General features: G+C 38.5%; 1 protein-coding gene across 2 annotated transcripts in view; it reads right to left on the reverse strand.

Moving 5' to 3' along the window:
* nkain4 (sodium/potassium transporting ATPase interacting 4) overlaps positions 1–25,401 on the reverse strand; it is a 69,819-nt gene that overhangs the window by 11,500 nt on the left and 32,918 nt on the right. For both annotated transcript variants that reach the window (XM_057860846.1, XM_057860836.1), the window contains exon 5: positions 4,820–4,880. In XM_057860846.1, the coding sequence (XP_057716829.1) occupies positions 4,820–4,880 (61 nt within the window). The remainder of the gene's footprint in view (positions 1–4,819; positions 4,881–25,401) is intronic.

The following is a 25,401-nucleotide window of genomic DNA, read 5'->3' on the forward strand; positions in this document are numbered from 1 at the left end:
TGTGAATGTCTAAATAAAAACTTTAAAAGGGTTTCAGACAGAAATAGGCATTAATTAAACTCCTTCAGGTTACCAATTTGTTTTACAGACGCCCCATCAAGAATGGAATTGGCAAGGAGCATATTCGGTATCAGCCAAGTGCTAAAAAAAAAATAAAATAAAATACACAAAACTGTTCAGACTATTGTACCATATCTGGCCCTATGAAAAAAATGATATCTTAAATAATGATAAAATATATAAAAATAATAAAATACATATAAAGCCAATGTGTACTAGACATTTTAATTCAAACAACAGGTTTCAGATAATATTGATAAAAAATACAATAGAAGGCAAGTGCTGGCAGTAAGCTTTGAAATTACAACAAAATGAAAGGCACAATAACTGATTCGAAAATCATCACAACAATTTATTAAGAACTACAATCAGCAACAATTTGTCATCATTTTTGCAGCTATTCCCCGGTTTCTGATAAAGTCTCTGATATTTTGCACTGATCTTTGTGCAAGAACATTACCTTCCACAAGTCTGGCTAATTTTCCTTGATTTATGTTTTTTGAAAATGGCACATTACTGCAGTGATCTCTGCCCTCGACCAGGGTTTCTTCTTTACTCTTCTTCCTTCATTTTTTTCGATCAGCAACCTTTCATACAATACATAGTTTAAAAACAATACCACACAAACGTATTTAGTTTGCTTTATACATGGAGTTGTCAAGACTTAAGAGCAACGAGAAATTCAATAATTTCCTGCCTACTAATTTCTTTAAAAAAAAAAAAAAAAAAAAAAGATGATGATTGATGAATGATGATTTATGATAATTTCCCCCTCTGTTCTTGTTTAAACTATAAAATAACATATTTAATTTATTGGATAGCCATCCTATCGTTTTCTTTTAACAAAATTAAAAATCTTAGAGCTGTACCTATGCATTGTTATCTATAAAAGGAGGAAGTTACTAATACTATTTCAGACATCACCCAATATGTACATTATTTCAACTAAGTTGAAATGGTACAGATGAAACCACAAATTATGCTAAAAAAACTTGTAAGTTGTAATATAATGCAATAGTGTGAAAATTAAATATTTAACAGAAGCTCTGTGGTTGTTTTGTGATTTAGCAAAGATGAAAAAAGTACACACACACAAAAAAAAGTAGATTTCATTTTTTCCTCTATAATCTATATCATTCAATATAAAGATAACCTTATCTGATTCATCAGTAAAACAAAACAAACAAACAAACAAACAAACAAACAAACAAAAAATCCAATCAAAGCATGAAATAGAATTGCCAATTCGCTTAATAAAAACAATACTTTATCATTGTTTGTTATGTCCATTAAACGGCTTCTGGCAAACCGCAAACAGAACTTCTTGTGGTTTTGTTTTAACAAAGGCTTTCTTTTTGCTACCCATCCTTAAGGCCAGATTTGTGCAGTGCTCAACTAATTGTTGTCCTCTGGACAGACTCCCCCACCTAAAATGTGGATCTCTGAGTTCATCCATGGGCCTTTTGGCTGCATCTGTGATGAGCGCTCTCCTTATTCAGCCAGAAAATTCAGGTGGACGACCAGTCCTCTCTGTAGATATTCAGTTTTGCCAGTCTTTCCATTTCCGAATTATGGACTGAATTAAGGCTGCAACAACTAATCAAATAAATCGATTAATAAATTAGTTGCCAACTAATTTGATCATCGATTTTTTTGCCCCGTCTTTGTCCTTGTTTGTGTGTAATGTGAGGCTGTGCGCGCGCCAGTGATCAGAGCAAGAGAGATAGAGCTCACTGCTGCAACTACTGCTGTTAGGTTGCTGAATCAATAATATCACAAAGTGTTGAGAGTTAGATTGTCATTTGTTTTGTTAGATCCGGTGTGCCTCTGTCAGAGGTGAGTATATGAAGTATTCTTTGTTAATGAGACCTTACTACTTAGCACAGAGAGATAGGATAGTTAGTAATTAGGCTAATTAGTGTCTTAAGAGTCCGTTTGTATTGTGTTTGATAAAGAAAACTAACTCATTACAGCCTGCCTCGTCCTTAATCGATTTTGTTGTTTAGTTTGTTCAAAGAAAATAAAGCCCCTTTCATATACAACTGAACACAATTTAAATCCCGGAATTTGAACGGGCAGCTCTTATATGTGAAAGCAATTTCCCGGGTTGACTGACATGGAGATGACGCGGACATTTACCAAGTCGCGTCTAATTATAATGTCCGGAACTTTCCCAGGAAGCGGTGTGTGTGAAAGCAAGCGTTAATTCACAGGTCACAGCACGTTGGTAATGGCGTTAATATCATGGCAGGCCGATCGTCATTTCGTCTTTCTTCGCAGTAAGATGAAAAGCGGTAAACAAATATCGCAATTATCAATATAGCAAGCTGGAAATAGCTAAATTAAACTGAAAACATAACGAAATTAAATTGTTACTGCCACACCCATGAGACACACGTCCCTCTGATCCCCACACATTCTCAATATTCGGTCGATTCTTGTTCATTTCTTGTTTGTACGGGGATCACAGTTACCATGCTTCGAAGTTAAGAGGTGAAATCCATAATGGAATTCATGGACCAGCAAGGTGAATAACGACACTGGTAAAAGTAGTGACTAGAGACGTGTTAAATCACAAAAGAGGAGAAAACAAAAAGGAAGCAGAAACCAAATACAGATTTTCTTACACAGGTTATGCCATTTACTATCAGTGCGAGCATAACAAAAAGTCAAATGGTCATAAACATACAACAACTGCAATGATTACGACCATCTTGAGTCTAGTAAACCAATAATATACTGCAGAATTGTGCATGTAAGAACTATACAGAGCTGTTGTTAGAAGTTTATAGGCTCAACATTATTTGTAAAGACTGCATGTTTAATGTTTTTATGAGGCACTGGTGACCTTTACGATTGACTAGTGAAAAGACCCTATTTTCATTTTCATATGTACGTGCTACAAGACATACATAGTAAAGTCGATTAATAAACAAGTGTACATTAGTGATCACAAAATTATTTTTATTCAAAAGATGCAAATCCGTACGTTAGAGCTCCAAACAGCCACAACCTCAAAACCATGTACAAGTTTGTAACAATGTGTGAATACACGGTAACCCTATTCTGCTCCTATTAGGATAATACTATACCACGACACAGACAGTGCTGCAAAGAGAACATCCAAATTTTCAAAAACATGTAAGTCATCTGAGAAGGAAGACATTAAAAGGGGAAGGGGGGTAATCGCTGAGCAGAAAGGGAGTTCAGTGCAGAGAGAGCTTTAATCTACACATCAAATGAGAATAGAAAATGAGAGCACCTTTTTTGGTTGAAGTGTGCGAGACGACTAGGACACATACGTGTGTGAGTTTGTGTGCGCGCACACACAGCCAGTGCTAATTATAATAACAAAGGGCCTGCAGTTGGAAGTGATGCAGCTGCAATTTATTGTAGTTCAGTCTGGATCACAGACCAACTATATGTTAATCATATTCAAAGTGTAGTCTCAATTAAGCAACTGCAGATAAAACATGTCACTTTGTGGGTGCTACATTTCTAGAGTACAAGGGGATCCATAAACTTTGCAAATATAATGCGTAACTACTGATTACAGAAATGTAAAACAAAGCAGAACCAAAAGAAGGAAAACCATTTCTGTTTTTAGAAGTTGTCATGTCAACATGCCTCGAGAGCATCTTTAGGTTTTGGTCAAGCTGAAATGACACAGCCAGCCAGGTTGATTAGGGAGTGCATGGTGCTTAAATGGTACCGTTCAAAGCATGGCGGGATCCGCTGCGTAAAATGCGAAGAGCTCACAGCCAATGGAACTGTGGTACGTGACCACACAATTAAATGTTTGAGTTGCTCCCCACTGGTCCTCACGAACATGCACGACCGCAGTAAATTACAAGAGACCCATGCTTAACATGCAATTAGCTTGTGTTGTGTATTTCAAATCATATCAGACTTTTGGGTGTCTGACGAAAGCCAATATTACAGCAAGCTGGCAGTCGTAGTTCTTCGAAAACCTTTAAGAAAGCTTTATAATTCAGTACTCCAACTATGAGGCCTTTCTACCTGACAAACTTTATACAATTCCACGTAATCCCTACAAAACCATTCAGCCATAAAAGTAGGTCACAAAAGCCTTCATAAAGCACTGGCTAAAATGAACAAGGCATACTTTCGTGCATAAGGACAAAGCCATTAGTCCTGACTTCTGCTAATCAGATATTTATGACTTTCACTGACCCTTTGATCAAATTCTTCCTGTTCTGATTGGCTCACCCCAAAGATGCCCTTTGACCTGCTGGCTCACAGCAGCTGGGTCGTTCATTACAAGTGTCCTTCTCTGGTTTCTTGCTGTGACTCATTTGACAAGTCGACGCCGCTTTTTCATCACCCTGTTTTTTCACCATGTCTTTGCACATGGACAGTCAAGGTCAACTCATATGATGCTCTGTCATTGTGTTAAGGTGGTGCACACATTTTGGTGCTGGAATCATTATCTCAAACAGAAACGAGGTTTTATTTGATCAGTAGGTGAGATGGACAGACATGAGCAGGGGGCACATATGGTTGGATGGAAGAGAAATATGGACTAAAAGACACTTGATAAAGAGTCGTAATTCAGCATATGCAAGGAAAAAGGAAAAATGCACAAAATGGAAACGAAAAAAAAAATGGACGAATGAAGGTGTGAACATGAGGCTATTCTAGTTGAGTATGGAGAGAGAAAGAAAACCCAGCAGGGATGGGGCTTGGAAGACGAGGGAAAAAGGAAAGTGTAAAGTTGGTAAGGGGTCTGGCTACTTACAGCTGTCCTCCTCGTCTGTGATGACACTGATGACGTAACAGGCATACACGAAGCCCACGAGCTGTGAACACAAAAGCAGCCAAGCCTGGTTAAACAACAGTACCACATGCAACATATTTACGGTTTAGAGAAAAAAAGTGAAAATTTACGATACTCTATAAAGGGAGGTTTTGAATATATTATAACCTCTAGCACTGAATTGGGGAAAACATTTCAATGGGGAAGTAAAAGTAAAGATGTTAAAGAATGTTGGAAATATGCGCTCCTTCTTGTAACTGGATGTGCTCAGAATAAAACAATAAATATCAAATTCATGTTAATGGGAGTCAAAATATACTGAAAGTACCTCTCATTAATATCAAATTAACAAAGCTTCTCTAGTATCCTTTCCTTCACATTTTTTTGCCTTCTGGGAGAATCCAGAAAGTTTTGTGCCACCACTAACTGCTCTTTTGAACTTTTGAAGTGTTCACATTGAAGAAAAACATCAATAACGCACTATGCTACCACAATCAAGCTTCACTGGAGACATTGTGTTCTTTTGTTGATTGACACTGTCGTACCAAAAATACCTTTTGAATATTTGGCCAAAAATGTAAAATGTACACTTGTCTTTTACCGTACCATGACAAAATCTTTCCAAAACACAAGGGTGAAAGCAAGACCGAACCTTTTGGCCATAACTTCAAATTGCATATTTGGTATGAACACAACACTGCTAATTAAAAAAAAAATAGTAAAGTCAGTCAGTAAAGCCCTCAATGTGTTAAGGGAGTTTTCCAGTGTGTATAAGCTGTACAGTGGGAGCTTGCAGATTTCAACATAGCTGATAGTCCCACAAGTGACTGCTGCTTTAAATTGCATTATGTAGACCGAAAACAGCACTTAAAGTGGCAGATGGCTGTCATTGCCTGTGAAACAGACCCAGTGAAAGACAGACACTAAGACGGCCCACGTCTTAAGGCTGCCATCCATCCATCATTTGGCCCTCTGCCATGCCGACGATGCCAGCCTTCCAAGTTAAACTGATTTAAATTTACAGCAGAAGGATGAAAAGAGCCAGATGATTGAATGTCTCTCATCATCAATGGCACTGAAAGAGTTCAGTAGAAACGTCACCAGCACTGTCATCATCAGTCTTCTCTTTCGCCTGATCGCATATTTTTGCACCAGAGTCCGAGTCACCTGATTTTGAGAATCTGCCGACTAGAGTCCCGATCCGATACCGAAAAAAAAAAGTTTTTTAACAAAAGTTCCAAAAATGTTACTGTCCCATTTTGCCGCCTTCATAATGTGAATTGTTTTGAAAGAAGAATACTGTAGAAAAATGCTTGACTTTATTAAATGCTTCACTGAGTGAGTCCACTCAAATCCACTCACGCAGCTCAGAATACCCTCTTACTTACACAATGAGTTGCCACACCACACAGCTGCAAGTTTAACGATGATTGACACATTTGTGCTTTTGATCATAGCGCTACCAAGTTTCTCTGGCAAGATCAAAGCTACAAACCTGTAGAGTTGGGAATCGAGAACTGGTTCCTACAGAGAACTGGTTCCATGTGTTTTAATTCCATGGAATAGTTTAGCAGATTATCAATTCCATGGAATCGTTTGGCAGTTTATCAAACAATTCTCTTATTTATTCCAAGCAGGACGAGTTACATCACGTTAATTACACATGTTACACACGTTTGATTCAGCAAGTAAGATTACGTGATTATTCAAAGAGTGACCACTCGCCAACTACCTACATTAATTTTCACAGGCCAGGTTGTGATTCATGAGACTACTTAAAGAAATGGTGATTTTTCCAAAAAAGTCTATTAATGGGTCAATCGTATTCCCCGTCCAATACTCTATACGAAAAATATAACATATATGCATCTAAAATAATCCTAAACGATTTTATTAGCAATTTTAATACTCAGGAATCGTAAAAATCCTATCAATTCGCATCTCTACAAACCTGTCAATCATCGTTAACTCTAAGTACCAAACGGAAACTGCACTGGACAGTTTCGCCGCACTGCTTAGTGGGAGGGAGGGTGTGGTGCTGTACGAGCATGACGCAGAAAAACAATATTCAAAATTAAAAACCAGATCCTTTTTACCCGATTCCGATCCTCTGAAAAATTGAAACTGAAAAAACAATCGAGCCGATTTCCGATCACATGATCGGGACATCCCTAAAAAGCATTTAATGGTGTGACATCATCTTGCCTACCTTTTTTTCAAAAAACAAACAAGACTAGAAATTAAACGGCAATTCTCTTCGTGGCTGGTGTGTTTCCATCAATATTGAGTCAATATAGTGATCCATTTTGATCAAACTTAACTGACATATTTTCAATCATCATTTTCTAAAATACATCAATACATTGAATTTTGAGGTCACATTATGTCATTTGGCTACCGAAGAGTAATGAAAAGGCAGTTTTACTAGACAGTTTGAGTCTGAGACAGTTTAAGTGTGAGAATCCTAAAAGATTTTGCCGACAATATTTTTAACACTTGATTAATCATGCATGAAAACAGACAGACAGACTTAAAATATCGATTCGTGAAAAAATATGAAATTGTCCATAATTTTGGAACACAACTGTCCCGCCCGATAACGATTACACAAAGCCAATATCAGACAAAGATGGTGGTACTAATGGGAGGAGCACAACATACTCAACATACAATTTCTGTGTTTACATACGTTCCTGTATAGGCATGTGCCGGTATGAGATTGTGACGGTATGATAACCTAAAGCGAAAATATCACGGTTTCACGGTATCACAGTATTGCAATTGCAGCTCTATAATCTGTTACTTTGACATACTGTATCAGGGTTTTAAAAAATTGAATGAACAGGATTTTTATTTTTCAAAACATATTAGCAAATTGGAACATAACATGGAGTATAATGTTAATTTAAAATAATTTTAAAATATAACAAAAAATAACTGAAATATTCTAAATAAAATTAAAATAAATGCAGTCCTTTAGGTGAGCCTTAACCCGCAGCTACAGCTCCACATTATTACCATCAGAACAAAAGTAATTGAATTATTTCTCATAAAAAGCACGTGCGTATGACTTGTAACATGTTTACACTATACACACACCCTCTCAACACAGACAGCTGGCAGAGAGAAAAAAAACACCATGTTTTACCACTGCTAGACACACTAAACACGCTGGAGTTAACTCTTGTATCTGGTGGGAAACGTTCACTGTTTACTAACACTTAATTTTGTATAAATGCAAAATCATATTGTAGGTATTGCCTCCTCCGCAGCCACCCTCCGCAAACATGTTTTACATGTCAGTTGGCCTTCCTCCTCTAAGCCATGGCTGACTGTAACTTTTCTGGAGACGAAGTATTCCCATACCAATTATTTCGTTTTCTTCAATGGGGGAAAAAGTTCAGGGGTTTATCATCATCCAGCCATCGTGTAGCACAGCTGACTCACTGACACTGAGCAACAACAGGTGGGGGAGGGTTAAGCCTTGCAGCTGCAAGCGAGGGATTTCTCCCTGCATTTTAGGGACATAAAAAGTAGCTAATACCATAGGGGACGGTATGACTGAAAATTTTTGCGGTTTTGAAACCATGACGTTTTCATACCACGGTATACCTTGAAACTGGTAATCAGCACTTGTCTATTCCTGTACAGTGCTGGCCAAAAATATTGGCACCCCTGCAATTCTGTCAGATAATGCTCAATTTTTCCCAGAAAATGATTGCAATTACAAATGCTTTGCTCATAATATCTTCATTTTGCTTGCGCTGAAAAAACACAAAAGAGAATGAAAAAAAAAATCATTATCATTTTACACAAAACTCCAAAAATGGGCGGACAAAAGCATTGGCACCCTTAGCCTAATACTTGGTACCACAACCTTTAGACAAAATAACTGCGAACAACCGCTTCCGGTATCCATCAATGAGTTTCTGACAATGCTCTGCTGGAATTTTAGACCATTCTCTTTGGCCAACTGCTCCAGGTGTCTGAGATTTAAAGGGTGCCTTCTCCAAACTGCCATTTTCAGATCTCTCCGCGGGTGTTCTATGGGATTCCTCATTGCTGGCCACTATAGAAGTCTCCAGTGCTTTCTCGCAAACCATTTTCTACTGCTTTTTGAAGTGTGTTTTGGGTCATTGTCCTGCTGGAAGACCCATGACCTCTGAGGGAGACCCAGCTTTCTCACAGTGGGCCCTACATTATGCTGCAAAATTTGTTGGTAGTCTTCAGATTTCATAATTCCATGCACACAGTCAAGCAGTCCAGTGCCGGAGGCAGCAAAGCAACCCCAAAATATCAGGGAACCTCCGCCATGTTTGACTGTGAGGACCGTGTTCTTTTCTTTGAAGGCTTGTTTTTTTCCCCCTTTAAACTCTATGTTGATGCCTTTTCCCCAAAAGCTCTACTTTTGTCTCATCTGACCAGAGAACATTCCTGCAATACGTTTTTGGCTTTCTCAAATAAGTTTCGGCAAACTCCAGCTTGGCTTTTTTTTTTTTTTGTCTCTGGGTCAAAAGTGGGGTCTTCCTGGGTATCCTACCATAGAGTTCCTTTTCATTCAGACGCCGACAAATAGTACGGGTTGACACTGTTGTACCCTCGGACTGCAGGACAGCTTGAACTCGTTTGGATGTTAGTCGAGGTTCTTTATCCTCCAATTTATCTTTTCCGTCCACATCTAGGGAGGTTAGGCGCAGTGCCATGGGCTTGACACTTATTGATGACACTGCGCACAGTAGACACAGGAACATTCAGGTCTTTAGAGAGTGACTTGTAGTATTGAGAGTGCCCATGCTTCCTCACAATTTTGCTTCTCCAGTCCTTAGACAGTTATTTGGTCTTCTTTATTTTCTTCATGCTCAATTTGGCACATACAAGGACAGAGGTTGAGTCAATTTTAATCCATTTTAACTGGCTGCAACTTTGTAGGGTTGTTCCAATCATGTTTTTTTGCTCCCGATCCGATCGTTTTAGTTTGAGTATCTGCCGATCCCGATATTTCCCGATCCGATTGCTTTTTTTTTTTCTCCCGATTCATTTCCAATCATTCCCGATAATTTTTCCCGATCATATACATTTTGGCAATGCATTTAGAAAAAAATGGATAAAACTCGGACGAATATATACATTCAACATACAGTACATAAGTACTGTATTTGTTTATTATGACAATAAATCCTCAAGATGGCATTTACATTACTAACATTCTTTCTGTGAGAGAGATCCACGGATAGAAAGACTTGTAATTCTTAAAGGATAAATGTGACTGTATATTGTGACTAAATATTGCCATCTAGTGTATTTGTTGAGCTTTCAGTAAATGATACTGTAGCCATTTAACTGTTCTGCCCAAATACATGATGGGAAGTGCAACCATGACTGCGTAGTGGCACCAATTTATATATCTTCTCTGCGTTGGGAAATAACATAGGGTGGTAAGAAAAAGATCAACTATTACCTTTCTTCCCCACATTGCTTCCCACGATATTTCTAATTGTTGAGGGAAGGATTGTAAGGCTTTAGCCAATTAAAAAAAAGGCTCTAAAGGCTGCCAAAATTCACTCTACTCATTTTACGCTGCCTTTTAGCTCTTTATATAGGTAAAACGGCCCTATTATAGATTGAACGCGACAATGCGTGAGTGGGTCGTGCAGCGCATGCGTTAATTGCGTTAAATACTTTAACGTGATTAATTTTAAAAAATTAATTACCGCCGTTAATGCGATAAATTGATAACCCTACTTTAAGCCAAAACTAAAGACTCTGGATGAGTGTAAGACATTTTGTCTGTAACGTTAACTACAATTAGAAAAGGATTTAATTAAAAAAAATATATATATTACAAAAAGGCATGTCCGATATTTTTTTGCCGATTCCGATACTTTGCAAATGACGTGATCGGACCCGATCAGACATCTTTAGCTGCAAGTGTTATTTAGTTATTGCCACCACCTGTTATGTGCCACAGGTAAGTAACAGGTGCTGTTAATTACACAAATTAAAGAAGACTCATATGATTTTTCAAAGGGTGCCAATACTTTTCTCCGGCTCATTTTGGGTGTTTTGTGTAAAATGATAATGATTTAATTTTTTTCCACATTCTTTTGTGTTTTTTCATTGCAAGCAAAATAAATGAAGCTATTACCACCAAAGCATTTGTAATTGCAATCATTTTCTGGGAGAAATTTTGCATTATCTGACAGAATTAAAGGGGTGCCAATACTTTTGGCCAGCACTTTATAGGAATCTCTCTTTAAATTCATCCATGCTTGTTTATTGTTCATCCAGGGTTAAAGAGACAAATTGTAAAAACAAAATTAAAAAAAGTTTCACACTATTGTTATCCAATATTCTATAGAATTACAGTGCAGGTACTAATAGCTAAACTGTGATCAATGATAACCTTTTGCACAAAAGAAGGACTAGAAGACTATGTCTATGGCATTGTCTATCACTAAAGTACCTCGACCTTATTTTAACCCATCAAGAATTGATGATTTGGAGAAAAGAGTGTTGAAGGTAACAACTGCGGTCACAATGTGGTCTCAAGAAAACAACCTAGCTGCAGAAGGTGAGCAGTGCTAACAGTTGAGAAATGAGTAATGGGGATGCACATTGTAGCACAGGACTGGAAAGAGAGAGAGAGAAAAAAAAAGTAAAGTTCTAGGTGTGGATGTGGAAAAACATCTGAAGAAAAGTTATCCACTGGGCTTTTATTCAATATTTACTAAGTTAGAAAGGACGTGGTCCTCATAGTACTAATGAGGGTGAAAAGAAAGTTCAGTGTGCTTGTGTGTAAGCGGGAACAAGAGCGACAGATAGAGCAGGAGAGAAGGACCAGCTGCTGAGATAGGTTTAAAAAAATGATAAGTGTATTCACAGAGGGCTAATGAGGGTCACTGTATAGAATTAGCTCTGAATGGCCTATTACATTTTCACACTGCACAATCAATCATAAAAATGTGTCCGTGAGGCATGAATCAATTTCATCTCCTAGAAAGCATCTGGACATTTTCAGTGTTAAGCGGATATATCAGTCTAAATAATGAATTGATGAATCAGAGGTTGGAAACTTGGAATCATTATTATGACTTCCTCCAGTACTCTATACAAAGAAAGTCATTTCATACAATTCTATGTTTCTGTAGCATTATGACCCTGGCTAAGTGCACAAAGGATTTTGATCAATTTTTATTTTCTGTAAGAACAATGGCAGAAATTTCTCACAAATTTGCCATTATGTATGTATCACATATGCATGATGCAAGGGGAACGGTTTATAAAGCAGATATTTGCCTTTGTGAGAGGTGTTAATTGATTAAATAGTATTGGGACTGCATTGAAAATGTGTGGTATTAAAAAATAAAATGCAAAACAATAAGCAGTTGATCGGGTGAGAAACTGTAAAGAAATTGTGGAACAAGGTGCTGTTTTATATTGTTTCTTATACAATAATACAAAAATACATATAAAATTCTAAATGTGTACAGTGGCGTAATTAAACAGGGTGTGACAAGACTGAATATACAGTATGTGAATATGAGTGTGTTATTAAGATTCATAACGGCGCTGTATTGTATTGTTTTGAACTACTTCATACTCATTTATGAACATGCAAATTGTTCCAAAGCATAAATTTGTTGCTGATATTTTTCTTATATTTTATATTTGCCTTCTCTTATTGCATGTTCAATACAAAGCAATCAATATATCAATCAATCAACTTGGTGAGTTACGGGTTCAATTCCTGTGTGGAGTTTGCAGGTTGTCCCCGTGCCTGTGTGGGGTTTGCCTGGGTACTCTGGCTTCCTCCCACATCCCTAAAACATGCGCAGTAGGCTTTTTGAATACAAGAAATATTCCACAAAGGGCCGTAGTGAGTGCGGGTTTTCGTTGCAACCCATCAAGAGTACACTTTTTCACCAATCTGATGTCTTACAAGTGCAATCAGATGATAGCAGTCAGATGCGTCTTGTTTCCCCAGGCCCCATATTGGTTAAACTACCTGTGCTAGATCATTGTAACAAAGACCAGGACCCACTGCAGCCCTTGAGGACTGGTTTGCCCACCTCTGCTCTAAATTCTCTGTAGGTGTGATTGTGAATGGTTTTCTGTCTATATGCGCCCTGCCATTGGCTGGCAACCAGTTCAGGGAGTAACTCCCTCCTGCTGATAGTTAACTGGGATAGGCTTTAGGACCCCCGTGACCCTCTTGAGGATAAGTGGTAGAGAAGATGAATGAATACCTGTGTTTGAGACTACCAACATGTATGTGCAACTAGGCGTATATATAACTGATATCACAGTCAGCGCACAATGGTTGCGCTTATATTAAACTTTATTTTCCTCATTATCTGAGCTCTACGGATTTCGTCATTTGCATACTTAAATACTTCGAGCAAGCGTCTTGCACATGAATGTAATTTATCCTTGGGTTTGTCTTTAATGCTTCTTTAAGTAAATATAAAACTCCAAAATTAAAAAAGATATATATCAAAATAATTTTATCAATCTATGATTGTAACATGGAATCTGTTGTATAATGTAAACAGTACATTACATAGACTCATGCATTTTTTTCTGGGAGTAGGTGTATAGGGTATGTGCGATTCTGGGTGAGCAATGGTGTGTCAATCTAGAAGCAAATGCACACTATTGATTATGGCTCATCAGTAGGAATGAAGTCCATGGTGAAATGGAGCAATAGAGGTTAAAATACCAAAGAGAGAGCAAGCGAGGGTTTTTTGCAGATATCTTGTAGGTTAATTACACAGCACTCCTTGCCTGACAATGAGGCACAAGCTTCCCTCTAGAAAATTAGATGTTCATGTGTGTGTAGCTGAGAGTTTAATGACAAAACATGATGAGATAGGGTCTGCAGAGACCACATCCACCTGTTCTTTTCTATCACCTCCTCCCCCATTAAAACTCACAAGCACAAGCCTGCACACACATACACTCCCCCACGCTGCCTCATTTGCATCTTTCACGTCCAATAACTGCATGGCATTCTACTATGAAACAACGCACAGACGCACGCGCGCGCGTGCATTCACAAGCACAAACACCTCGTAAAACACCAGAGGCTGCACTGCATGAATGAAAGCTGCACAAGCAAACAAAACATGGCTTTGTCTTCAAATGCAGCACGATTCCAAGATTTCAGATGAGGTCCTACTAGGTGAAAGGCTACAGGAAAAGGGGACACTTTGAACCAGTAGATGAAAAGGTAAAACAAACCCTTTAATAACCTAATTGAAAAAGCTCCAAGAAAATGGCTGTTTAATCATACAAATGTTTCTGTGTTGCCTCTCAGGAAAAAGAACAAATGTTTGAACACACATAATCTGAGCAAAGTCCATTTCCTTGCTAAACAGATTAACAATTAAAGATCTTGGCAAAGAGGTACAATGGCAGACAGTTGTGTGTTTATGTACTGCGAGTCTAATTACACGATTTTCATCAAATGGCCAGTTGGAGACCAAGTCTTTCTTCTGATCTCGAAGTACAGTTTTTGTTAGAGCTGGGAATCTTTGGGCGCCTAACGATTCGATTACGATTACGATTCAGAGGCTCCGATTCGACTATAAAACGATTACTGATGCACCCCCCCTCCTTTTTTTTTTTATTTTATTTTTTTTATTTTTTTATTTTTTTAAATGTTTTGTACATTAGTTCCAAAATTTTTCAAAAATCCTCTCAGGCTAAACCAAACTACTATTTCAGTATCAAGTTAACATATAACAGTAAACAAATATACAAAAATAACAGTAAATAAAATACTCCAGTCCCCATTCTGTATCAGCAGCTTTAAACTACATTCAATCAACCGTTACAGTTGTTAAAATTGCTCCCGTTATTCCATAATTTCCCTTCTGTCTATTTTTGACATGTCAAAGTTTTAAAACGGTTGTATCATTTAAAGATAGATTCAAGACAAGATTTTGCCGATTTAGCAGTATTTTAGATAAAAAGTTAATTAGGTTCGCTACAACAGAGCCTTCTAGAGAAGTCTACTGCTTTAAGATGTCGGCTGTTTACTAATGCCGGCAAGTCTGTCATTTCGCATCTCTGTTCAATAATACATGTTCTAACACCGCCGTCGTCTGTCATTTTGCATCTAGTTCTACATATATATGATATCTACTGTAGCCGTATGTTTGTAGCAACTAGCAACTAGGCGTTGTTTGTAGCGGCTGTCGGCCGCAGTCAGGTATGATTGTTTTTTTATCTAGCGGCATGAGTTGAACATGATATTTACTCTCGGTCTGTTCCTCAATGTGTCCCAAAGACCGTGCTGACTGTTTTACTTCCGCTTTACCTGGTATAATTCAATAATCGGAATTTGGATGTTTGTGAATCGTTCTCGAATCTTATACGGCCAAATCGCGAATAATCTAAGAATCGGAAATTTCGCACGCCTCTAGTTTTTATTCTCATTGTTTTGTTCAGCTACATGCCAACTTCTACGCTGCTGCTGCTACTAATTATGCTATTGTTACATACATGCAAAGGACTGTATTTGCAAGTTTCGGCGACAAATACATGTACAGAGTAGCTCAATTTACAAGTTTGAGATACTCGCTGTCACTCTGATTACTCTTTTTGCTTTGATTTACCAACGCACGCTTTCCAGATAAGTGGTTTATGATGGCAGTGGTTCAGGTGACACAACTAGCACCAGTTTGCTATATAGAATTAGTTAACAATTATTAAAAGTGGCTTCCAGTTATTAGCACTCTTGGTTACAGTTTACTGTAAAAATAAAACTAACAAAAAACTGAAGCTGCCAGTTTATCAAACTATGGGAAACTAAATGATGGGCAAATACAGTAGATATCTAATTAAAATGTTACGACCATTTAAATTAAATATGTTTGAACACAAACGTGCACATGCACATAATGTAGACAGACAATATAACATGACTCACAGTGTTATACTCTGTGAGGAACCGACTATTATTAGTGTTGAATGTATGCATGTCTGTATAATACTGCTCTCACATTAGTAGTACAATAGCAATTGAATTGATGGATAGTGTGGCGTGAACAGTTTCAATTCTAATCTATCTTGTCATTACTTTTGTATAGCTTTGTGAATTAAAAAAACATAAAGAGTGAGATTTTAGGGCGACGAGGTTCAGTGGTAGAGTAGTGTTCCCCAATTCAAAGGTTGAGGGTTCGATCTCCCACCCTGATGACCTTGTTTAAGTATCTTTGAGCAAGATACCGAACCCCACGTTGCCCCTGATGCTGTGTTATCAGTAGGTAAATGAGGATATAATGTAGTGTCAAAGCCAGTGGTATTACCAGGATGCCAGGTGTGGGCGGGCATTAGTCTTACCTGGGGGGGGGACCTACAATGCTCAAGTAGATCGAAATCCAGCGTAGGGCTACTGCATCTTAAAACAGGGGTCCCCAACGACCGGGCCGTGGACCGGTACCGGTCCGTGGCGCATTTGGTACCGAGCCGCACAAAAATGATAAATAATATATTAATGACTGCATTCTGGCCGATTGACTTTGGCCTGTACCGCTTAACACACCAATATCCCTGTCTACTCTAGATATACAACTACAGGATAGGAGGTCGTCATAGAAATGCATTGATTGGACTGTTAGCAGTACATCTTGTTTTGTATATCTACAGTATGTGCGCTTGGCCTCGATAATAACGTATGACGTAGGGCGGGCGCATCACATTTGTTCTTGGAAATAATTAGCCCCCACACTAGAATGACTGAAAACCAGACGTCTTTGGACAGATTTTTTACGGTGAAAAGGGCACCTAACGAGCCAGAAGATGAGCCTACAACCTCGAAGAAAACAAAATCTATACTACTTCCCAATCACTAAAGACCCACGAACTGCGAAGGAGTGGATTCGTGATCCGTATTTGAATAAACCGAGTGATTCGAGCAAGTCTGTGGAACAGGAATATCAGCTTGTAGTGATCACAAATCACGGCGACCTTAAACGTCCATTTGAGACAACAACTCTACCGAGGTTCTGGATTAAAGTCATTTCGGCATATCCTGACATCGCTAGGAGCGCACTGAAAACTGCTACAATTTCCAACATCGTATCTTTGTGAAGGTAGCTTCTCTCACTCTCCCATCTCGGGACCATCTCGTCTCAACGAAACAAGTTCAGGCCTCCCACTGATTCAGCGGGTGAGTTGTATTTTCCCTACACTTAACACGACGGGGCTAAAAAGAAATGTTATTTTATATTTGCTGTATTTTTCTGCCGCACATTGCTGGTGTTCTGACAAATTTGGTAAAAGCGCAATGTTAAACATGCAGTGATTCCAAAGTACACACTACAAACTTTCTTTAAAGAAAGCAATATTAACTTACGATTGCCATGTTAACGGCACACAACAACTGCTCGCAGCTCTCCCACCTAACGACTTCGCCGCGTCGTTAAGCATTAATTTATGCCATTTTCATGTTACACATGTATGTTTATGATGTAAATAGTTTTTTAGCAATGCTGGATAACATTAAAAGTCCAACTGAATATAAAAGAGGGCTTTTTTCACAGCCACAAAAGCTTTGGGAGCAAAATTTCATAAGGGTGCAAAATTTGACAGAACACCGGTCCGTGTAAAAAAAAGGTTGGGGACCCCTGCCTTAAAACATGTTTTGTTTTCTCCTTGAGATAACTGTTGATGTGATTTGGTCTAAACAAATAAAAGTTGATTTGATTTGACTTAGACACATCCGTAACTGAACAGTATGGACATCAGGTGACAATGTTTTTTTTAGGTAACCTATTGTGGTTCCTCGGTTTTATTAGTAGTATTATAGTTATTCTTTGTTCTGCAGCCCCTTTAAGCTCAATTTGACCCCTTTAGAATGCTTCAAAATGCACCAAAATCGGCAGGCAGGTCAAGACAGGTGCAATCTTTGATACCGCTTAAAGACAAATTCAAATACACTATGTAATGCCCCCTAGCAGTCATTCTTTGTCCCGCCGACGCTTTGAGCCCTACTCTGACCCCTCAGAATGCTTCAAAACTCACCAAACTCAACAGCCAGGTGAACACTGGTGAAAATTTGATAAAATGTAAAAAAATAAAAATAAATAAATAAATAAAATTAAAATAAAAATCTAAATATGCGTAGATGTGTGTAGTGCCCCCTAGGAACAAAACCTAGGTTTTTTAAGGTGAAAGAGGAGGTAACAACGCAAAGGTTAAAACTTAGAACACATCAGTACTATATGAATGGGATATCATACGCGGTGCCCAGACTGCCGTTAGTACTACATCCAGTTTTCTTTGGGTGGGCAGAGCGTGCCACCCCCCCCCCCCCCCCTCGACCCCCGGTAACGCCCCTGGTCAATGCGCTTTGAGTACTTTGAAGGTAGAGAAGCGCATAACAAGTGTCAGATAAGTTACCATTTTGTTATTGAAAAGCACAAAAATTGTGAATAATGTCACGAAATTTCGATTTCATCATTCAGCATTTTGATTTCATTTCAGGGATTATTGTTACCAGTGTGGTGACAGGACAAATTCCACTTCTATCTCAAGGCACTACTGTACGTGCATAATTCATCAGTCATTTTGAAATGAACAAAGACAAATTGACTTAAAGAAGAATGCCGATTTTAATGGTGGATGAGAAGGTGAGTGTTTGAGGGGAAATGCTGTTTTCATGAAGTTGTATGTAGTGAAATAACAAAACTATAGGCAAATACAATATTAACAAATACTATATAGCAAAGCTCTCATAAGCCATTAAACAAGCCCCACTTTAACATAACTGGGTGACAAACTATGAAAGTGCCTCTATTGCTTGAGAGCAGAAGTTAAGGCAACAGAGGTAGAGTGAGTGAAGTAGACCCGATGAGACTTCATTGCACCTTCCTTTTACTCCTAGGCAGGCTTTAACAAACGTGAAGGTCAAATGGTTTGACATCGGGGAGGGGGAAAGTCTGTGCTGATATACTGTGATGGGTGGGGTGAGCGGAAAAGGAAGAAATAGGTAATGAAACAAGGGATTGAAGCAGACATGACATTTGTATGCTGTATGATTAGGTTTCACTGGCGTAAAATCCTATAATGGCCGTCAGTGCTGCCACTGAATACTTTGTGATTTAATGTGGTGTACCAAAAGTAGCTAAGGGTATATTTGTGTGCATGGTACATTTTTAGAGGAGTAATAATTCAACCTACTCAGTCCACCGCCATTCATTTACAACGCCATCCAAATTGCAAGCCAATAGCTCATTCAGACTGTCGGTAACTTCTGTCTTCTTGGAAAGAGCCATTTACTCTTTGTAGGACATCTTTCTAAGAAATCTTTTTTTTTACCTTCAGACTCCCTACAATATTCTGTGTTTGAGGAAAAGAGACACATACAGTGTTTTCCTACCATAGACTCAGTATCCCACGTGCGTGCAAAGAATATACCAATCACGGGCCACAATCTTCAGATATTAACAAGGTACTGCCAAAATTAATAGGACGATTATGGAAAACCTTGTATATTTCCTACCTCAGTTTAGCTCATGACAATGTAGATTAGTTAAAATGGGTATGAAATTAGCAAAATGGAATCTTCATATTCATACCAATAGCTGTAGATTGGCGATTGCCATTGTGAATATTTCCAAAAACAGTCTAATCTATATTATTTAGTGCCCTTTAACTTTTTGTGCGACTTCCAACTCAATTTGCTGTTCCAGGTAACATATACTTCTATCAACCTCACGTGCATGTTTTAGGACGTCGGAACTGGGAAGAAGCTTGAGTACACATAGAAAAACTACACATGCACATTGAGATCATGTAAACTCTACACAGTGAGATTGGAGCCTGGATTCGAACTTCCAACCTAAATACTGTAGAGTGCATGCTGTCACCACTATTTCGTTATACCACCCAAATAATTTTCATTAGTGATTAATGAATGATACCATGACCTAGTTTTAAAAACTTGTCCTTGATTCTCATTGTCACTTAATTTTACATGAGATGGCAATAAGTCAAGATATAGAATGGTAAACGATAACTAAGTTTCCATAAGTATAACATCATTTACCATTTTTGCATTCAAGATAAATCCTTATCCTTTAATCCTCCAAGGTACAACCCTTTGAACACACATTGATAGATGCAAAATTAGCATCAAATGAGATTTTAGAAGCATACCCAAGGATATATTAACAGGACCAAGGGGAGAAAACTTAATATCCAAAAATTGTGAGATGCTCACTTTTCCACCTGTGCCAAGTCAAATCAGTTTCTCTTCAGGTTATCATTTTCTGTCATCGTGAGCATCTTGAGGCACACAGTGAATCTGAGCAGTCATTGATTGCTCACCAGCAGATTCACATTATTCACCAAAATGACACAAACACGCATCATTGGCGCCTCGATTAAATACTTCATGAAAAACTTCAAAAGCCCTTTCGCCAAGACAAAAGAAGACTTTGCATTCTTCCTTTTCATTCATCCTTTCAGCGGTGCTTGGCTGGCTGCCTGATGGAGACAGGACAAATGTTCCAGCTTTGAGGTTGAAGCAGCATTATGTAGGTAATTTACCTTAACATTACGGTTTCAAAATCATTTCTGTAAGAGCTTGGGTAACAGGGTCACTGCTGTTGCCACTGCAACTGACCCTGCATTACCCACTCATGTAGTTATCTCCAATTGTTGTGAAAGATGTGAGCAACGCCTGTACAAGTGTTCTCAAATGATAAGATAAAGATTGAGAACCAGTGTAGCTTCATATGCTTTCATTTTTCTCTCAAATTCATTGATTAGATTTTGATTTTTTTAATATGTGTGGTGTGTGTATGTGTGATTCAGGTAAGCCTGAACGATATATCGTTTAAACATCGCCATCGCGATGTGCGTGTGCGCAATAGTCCCATCGCAAGCACGTGCGATAGTTTTTCTTTTTTTTTTGATCCACATACGCCTCACTTTCTGGTCTGCGCACAGCCTCCTACCCTCCCTCTCCCAGCCTTTTGATCCTCTCAGTCAATGCGGCACAACGATGGCTTTGATCTGGCCAAAGAAGCAGACTTCACACGAGCATCTGTCAATCATCGTTTAACTTGTTAAACAGTTGCAAGGAAGCCGCGCTGGAATGAATGTGTGTACTGTGGGGACGTTGGAGACATTTAAATGCCAGAAGTGATCATGAGGAGTTTGAAATTTCTACATGACACTTCAACGGTCACAGCTAAAGTAGATAAACAGAAGCATTTAATAAAGCCAAGCATTTATCTGCTACAGTACTTTATTCTTGTTCAAAAATGATTTGGTTGGACAGTTATGTTTAAAACTTATCATAATTATGACATTTGAAGTGCTTAAAAAACATTTATTTATATACATTTTTTAAATCACTTTATGGGGAAAAGTGAGAAAAAAACATGTCTTATATGCATCTCTTTCCAATGCTAAATCTGAACAAATACATTGGGCACAAAAAACACACCAAAAAAAAAAAAAAAAAATGGGGGAGGTGCGCTACTTCGCGGTTTTTCACTTATCGCGGCGGGTTCTGGTCCCCATTAACCGCGAAAAACAAGGGATGACTGTACACTGTGGTGATGGTGAGTCATCTAAAGTCTTTCCAAACAGCTATTTAAGTCATCTTGTGATAATTTCTTGAAAAAAATATATATACATTTTTTTTAATATCGCAATATATCGCAAACCCCCAAAAAATCGCAGCAATAGTTTTTTCCAATATCGTTCAGGCCTAGATTCAGGTTCCATTTTTAAAACTGCTTATGCATCCGAACCATTCCATTGCAGGATGCTAAAGCGCACAAAGTATGAGGGTATGAAAGCAGATCTCAAAAGACAAATACAGTGCCTTGCAAAAGTATTCGGCCCCCTTGAATCTTGCAACCTTTCGCCACATTTAAGGCTTCAAACATAAAGATATGAAATTTAATTTTTTTGTCAAGAATCAACAACAAGTGGGACACAATCGTGAAGTGGAACAACATTTATTGGATAATTTAAACTTTTTTAACAAATAAAAAACTGAAAAGTGGGGCGTGCAATATTATTCGGCCCCTTTACTTTCAGTGCAGCAAACTCACTCCAGAAGTTCAGTGAGGATCTCTGAATGATCCAATGCTGTCCTAAATGACCGATGATGATAAATAGAATCCACCTGTGTGTAATCAAGTCTCCGTATAAATGCACCTGCTCTGTGATAGTCTCAGGGTTCTGTTTAAAGTGCAGAGAGCATTATGAAAACCAAGGAACACACCAGGCAGGTCCGAGATACTGTTGTGGAGAAGTTTAAAGCCGGATTTGGATACAAAAAGATTTCCCAAGCTTTAAACATCTCAAGGAGCACTGTGCAAGCCATCATATTGAAATGGAAGGAGCATCAGACCACTGCAAATCTACCAAGACTCGGCCGTCCTTCCAAACTTTCTTCTCAAACAAGGAGAAAACTGATCAGAGATGCAGCCAAGAGGCCCATGATCACTCTGGATGAACTGCAGAGATCTACAGCTGAGGTGGGAGAGTCTGTCCATAGGACAACAATCAGTCGTACACTGCACAAATCTGGCCTTTATGGAAGAGTGGCAAGAAGAAAGCCATTTCTCAAAGATATCCATAAAAAGTCTCGTTTAAAGTTTGTCACAAGCCACCTGGGAGACACACCAAACATGTGGAAGAAGGTGCTCTGGTCAGATGAAACCAAAATGGAACTTTTTGGCCACAATGCAAAACGATATGTTTGGCGTAAAAGCAACACAGCTCATCACCCTGAACACACCATCCCCACTGTCAAACATGGTGGTGGCAGCATCGTGGTTTGGGCCTGCTTTTCTTCAGCAGGGACAGGGAAGATGGTTAAAATTGACGGGAAGATGGATGCAGCCAAATACAGGAACATTCTGGAAGAAAACCTGTTGGTATCTGCACAAGACCTGAGACTGGGACGGAGATTTATCTTCCAACAGGACAATGATCCAAAACATAAAGCCAAATCTACAATGGAATGGTTCAAAAATAAACGTATCCAGGTGTTAGAATGGCCAAGTCAAAGTCCAGACCTGAATCCAATCGAGAATCTGTGGAAAGAGCTGAAGACTGCTGTTCACAAACACTCTCCATCCAACCTCACTGAGCTCGAGCTGTTTTGCAAGGAAGAATGGGCAAGAATGTCAGTCTCTCGATGTGCAAAACTGATAGAAACATACCCCAAGCGACTTGCAGCTGTAATTGGAGCAAAAGGTGGCGCTACAAAGTATTAACGCAAGGGGGCCGAATAATATTGCACGCCCCACTTTTCAGTTTTTTATTTGTTAAAAAAGTTTAAATTATCCAATAAATTTTGTTCCACTTCACGATTGTGTCCCACTTGTTGTTGATTCTTGACAAAAAATTAAAATTTTATATCTTTATGTTTGAAGCCTGAAATGTGGCGAAAGGTTGCAAGGTTCAAGGGGGCCGAATACTTTTGCAAGGCACTGTATACTGTGCTCAGTGAATGTATCTATGTAATGATTTAGAAATTCTGATGCATACTCTTTACACCACATGGTTACACTAACTGTGAACCACCAAATTGCCACCTGTGGCGGGCGTATCTTCAAGGATATACCCTTGCTCCACCAGTATGCCTATTATAGTTAATAGTGGTCTGCCAAATTCTAAAACTGGTGCAGTGAGGCTTGCAGTGAAAAAAAAAATCAAGATTTTTAAGCTAGAGCATGACTAGCTGCCTCTTAACAAAAAATAACCCTTTGAATTATTTACTCCCCCACTTTTGGTCTGTCTTGCCTGAAGTATTGACAATCTCAAGGTGCTTTACGCATACTCCCCAGTGGCCAAGACCCATTGAAAGTGCTGCTTGTTTTTAATAAGCAGTATGGTCAGGCAAGCCACTAAAAAATTTTTATGAATGGAATTACAAGGAACTGGTTCTCTAGAAAAAAAATTGTTCTTTGATTCTAATATCATATTTAAATTACAAAAAATACATATTTGAAATCAAACACAGAATAATTAAAATATAAGTTCAATGTCTAATTTACCCATGCTTAGCCACTTTTGAACAAATTAAATAAATTATTTTCCATCATCACGTAATTATCTGTGAACATTCAGATAGGTCGGCGGTCAGCAACCCGTGACTCTAGAGCCAAGTGCGGCTCTTGAGCGCTGGATAGATAGGGGAGGGAAATATATATTGTTATATGGTTTCTGTAGGAGGACGAACATGACACATTCTTCTAATTCATTAATATTGTAATGAAGTTAAACTTGAGGTAGCATCGTACAACAGAGTAGTAACGTGTTGGGTCATTCTCTATAGGATGCACTGCAGGGAAAATAAACATGTATTCATGAAGGCTCATTATGTATTTGTAATAATTTTGATACTAAGCTAATAAAGCCAATGTAGATACAAACAACATGTGTTGCCTTCATTAGCCCCGTTCACACATATCTGAACTTTGGTTCATTCCCAGGTTTTAAACGGGTAGCCCTTATGAGTGAAAGCCATTTCGAGGGTCGACTGACACAGAGATGACGCGAACATTTACCGGGTCGCATCCTAGTATAATGTCCGGGACGCGGCATGTGTGAAAGCAGGTGTTTAATTCCAGGGTCACAGCGAGAAGGCTGATGACGTAAATATCACGGCGGGACGATTGTCATTTCCTCTTTGTTCGTAGTAAGACGAAAAGTGATAAACAAACATCTGAATGATCAACATGGCAAACTAGAAATAGCAAAGTTAAACTGGAAATATAACAAAATTAAATTGCTACTGGATCATACAGCTGAGGATGAGACAGTCCATCGTCCATATTTGGAAATGTGTGGTTTAATATGTTGCCAATGCCCACCAAAAATTAAGTAATGTCTGGGTTTTAAAATCCCGCCAGCCGCTCTCCCCACACTAAGAGCGTCGTGTCGCCAACACGGGACAAGTCTGAAAGTGTCCACCCCAGGTATTTCCCGGGACATCTCTCCATGTCTGAAGGACATGACATGGGTAAATCATGCGTCACCTTACACTAAAATTTACAGGGATATAAGTCTGAAAGGGCCTACAAGGCCTATGTAAAGCTTTAGATTTTTTGCGCCTCCAGACATATTTGTTTCTTTTTTTTGGTCCAATATGGCTCTTTCAACATTTTGGGTTGCCAACCCCTGAGATAGGTGATATGTGCAGTGCATATCACAAGTAGGGATGGGAATCGAGAACCGGTTCCTATAGAGAGCCAGATCCGTGTGTTTCAATTCCATGGAATCATTTGGCAATTTATCTAACAATTCTCTTATCAATTCCAACCAGCACGAATTACGTCACATAACTTCTGTTTCCTCCACTGCTCGAGACACCATAAGTCCAGAAAAATCACGTATCCTTCCTGAAAAAGCAGACATGCTTATTTTTCTGCAAAAGAATTGTTAATTTTACACATTTGCACTACATACTGTACTGTTGTACTGTTTGACAGTATTTATCTTTTTTTTTTTTTTTATTATATTTGAGTGCTATCAGCTCATATGTCCTTTTAAAAATGAGGATTTTTTTATTTCTATTAGAAAAT

Source organism: Corythoichthys intestinalis, chromosome 2 (assembly GCF_030265065.1).
Source record: "Corythoichthys intestinalis isolate RoL2023-P3 chromosome 2, ASM3026506v1, whole genome shotgun sequence".
In the NCBI taxonomy this organism is placed as follows: Eukaryota; Metazoa; Chordata; class Actinopteri; order Syngnathiformes; family Syngnathidae; genus Corythoichthys; species Corythoichthys intestinalis.